A 2,180-nucleotide genomic window follows, 5' to 3' on the forward strand; every position below is an offset into this window, starting at 1 on the left:
TCCTGTCGTAAACACCTTTCCTGAGCCTTAACAAGTCCCAACTAGATCTAGACTTTTTCCAACCCTCACAGCTTTACCTACATCCTCCTAACGGTGGAACAAAAATACTAAAGGAAGATAAAGACAGTGACCAGAGGTGTGCAGAGGGGTAGAGACCTAGGTAGATGTTTGAGATAAAGGAACCCTGCAACATTTATCTTTGTTAAAGACCAGCTCCACAATGAGGGACTTTATTCATTCAGATTAACTATGCAGTGTGAAGTAGTAGAAGAGCTAAAAGTATTTCAAGAGGCAGCAGCATCATTTTGTGTTCTTACAGATAGTAGAGACATCAGTAATAGGAGAGTGGTTGCAGCCTTTTTGTTTCTAACCTGCCTCATTCTATGTCATTTCTGTGGCAAGACTATCACAAATTCTTAGAGTTGGAATTTGTGGGTTTTTTTTTTTAACATTTTTAATTATCCGGGGTAAATTATATCTTAATGTGTTAAAATCTGAAAGAGGGGAAAAAAAATCCAAAAACAAACAGATGTCCCTTGTTTTGAGTGCACTTTATAGACCCCATGTCTTGGCTTACACAAGCAATAAGGATACTAATTAGTTTATGCAGTTCAAGATGCAAATTTTCAGGCCAGTTCCATTAGCTGTTCTCTAGTTGTAACTGTGCTCAGTTTTTTCTGACCCCTAGCCATAAACTGCCTTTCACTTTATCTAATCTATACCTTGTTTACAGAGGAGATTGAAAAAAAAAAATCTGTATCACTTCTGCTAGAAAGACTTAAAGCTCATGTCTATGATTATGATATTATTTCTGCAAACAAAAGATAGCATTAAGTACATGTGCACATACAGGGAGGTAGAAGGAAACCAAGTGCTTATTAGAGGCCAGTCTATTTAATTCTCTCAGTAGTTACGGAGTAGGTAGTGTTATGTTTATGTTTCAGGTAAATGAACTGAGGCTCAAGAAAAGTTAACTATATGTGTAGATCTGGTGATATTAAAATCCACCGTGACTTCCAAGATCAGTGTTCTTTTATACTAGGGAGTCTCAAAACTTTGTAGAAATAAAATAAAAATACAATAGAGGATAAATTGATACTGTCATACAAAACAATTTAAATGACTTCCCAGAATCAGTTGCTGAAATATTTATGTTATCCTGAGGTGAGGCACCAACAGTCTGTCTGACCACTGAGGTCAACAGCACGGCAGACCTTAACTAGCGCATAAAAGTGAAGGTTGCTGGAAAACAGAACAAATTCTTCAGTGATAATTTGACATCTCTATTAATGGTGATGACAAATTTTTGAAGAAAGGACTGGTTAATTAAAACATTTTTCTCACCTGGTATAGCTTAATATAGTTTCATAATATTTAATAGACATGTTACTAAAACAGGCATGATTGGTACCATCTTTTAATTTTAGAGGCAGTAATTTAGATAGAATTAACAAATACCAAAAATCAGTCTGATTAGTTGTCCATTGGTGACTGCTTCTGTGGCAAAGATGACAGAAAGACTCTCAAACATTGAACTCCTTTAAGTGAATTTACGAGGTTAAGATAACATTTTTGAAATAATGATCATGAAAAATGACATTGTGTAACATTTTTTCACTATTTCAGATGAGGCTGTGGACCCAGGCTAGACAGATGGGATGGTATGCAGCAAAGTGCATGGCTGCGGCGAGTTTAGGAGACTCCATTGACATGGATTTCAGCTTTGAACTGTTTGCTCATGTGACAAAATTTTTTAACTATAAGGTAAGATAGTTAAGCATATTAACGCCTTCTCTGCTTGTTAGTCTTATGACTATGGTAAATTGTCTAATTTTCTTGCTTGAATAAAAATGTACATAGTTTTAATCATCTTACAAAAAAATGACATTTTTCATTTCTTACAAACCAATACCTAGTATTATTGCTGGTCTTAATCCCTAATCATCTGATAATTATTATCCACCTTACTACTATTCTATTTTAGTTAAGAGGGGAAAAAATTTCTCTCCAGATCTGTTCCCTGTTGGTGCATTTTTAACTTTTACTTGTGATTCATCCTTTCTTTGTGAAGGGAACTAACAGCTATTGTACACAAAAATAAACCAAGTGCCTTCCTGTATGTATTATCTTATTCAATCCTCTTTACATTACTCTGACGAAGGTTGTTTTGGGTTTTTCCC

General features: G+C 35.0%; 1 protein-coding gene across 1 annotated transcript in view; it reads left to right on the plus strand.

Moving 5' to 3' along the window:
• The window catches only part of PYROXD1 (pyridine nucleotide-disulphide oxidoreductase domain 1), a 41,885-nt gene that overhangs the window by 36,826 nt on the left and 2,879 nt on the right, over positions 1 to 2,180 (plus strand). Inside the window, exon 10 of the mRNA XM_011969476.1 lies at positions 1,627 to 1,764. Within this exon, the coding sequence (XP_011824866.1) occupies positions 1,627 to 1,764 (138 nt within the window). The remainder of the gene's footprint in view (positions 1 to 1,626; positions 1,765 to 2,180) is intronic.

The sequence above is a fragment of the Mandrillus leucophaeus genome, unplaced genomic scaffold (genome assembly GCF_000951045.1).
Source record: "Mandrillus leucophaeus isolate KB7577 unplaced genomic scaffold, Mleu.le_1.0 Scaffold892, whole genome shotgun sequence".
Classification (NCBI taxonomy): Eukaryota; Metazoa; Chordata; class Mammalia; order Primates; family Cercopithecidae; genus Mandrillus; species Mandrillus leucophaeus.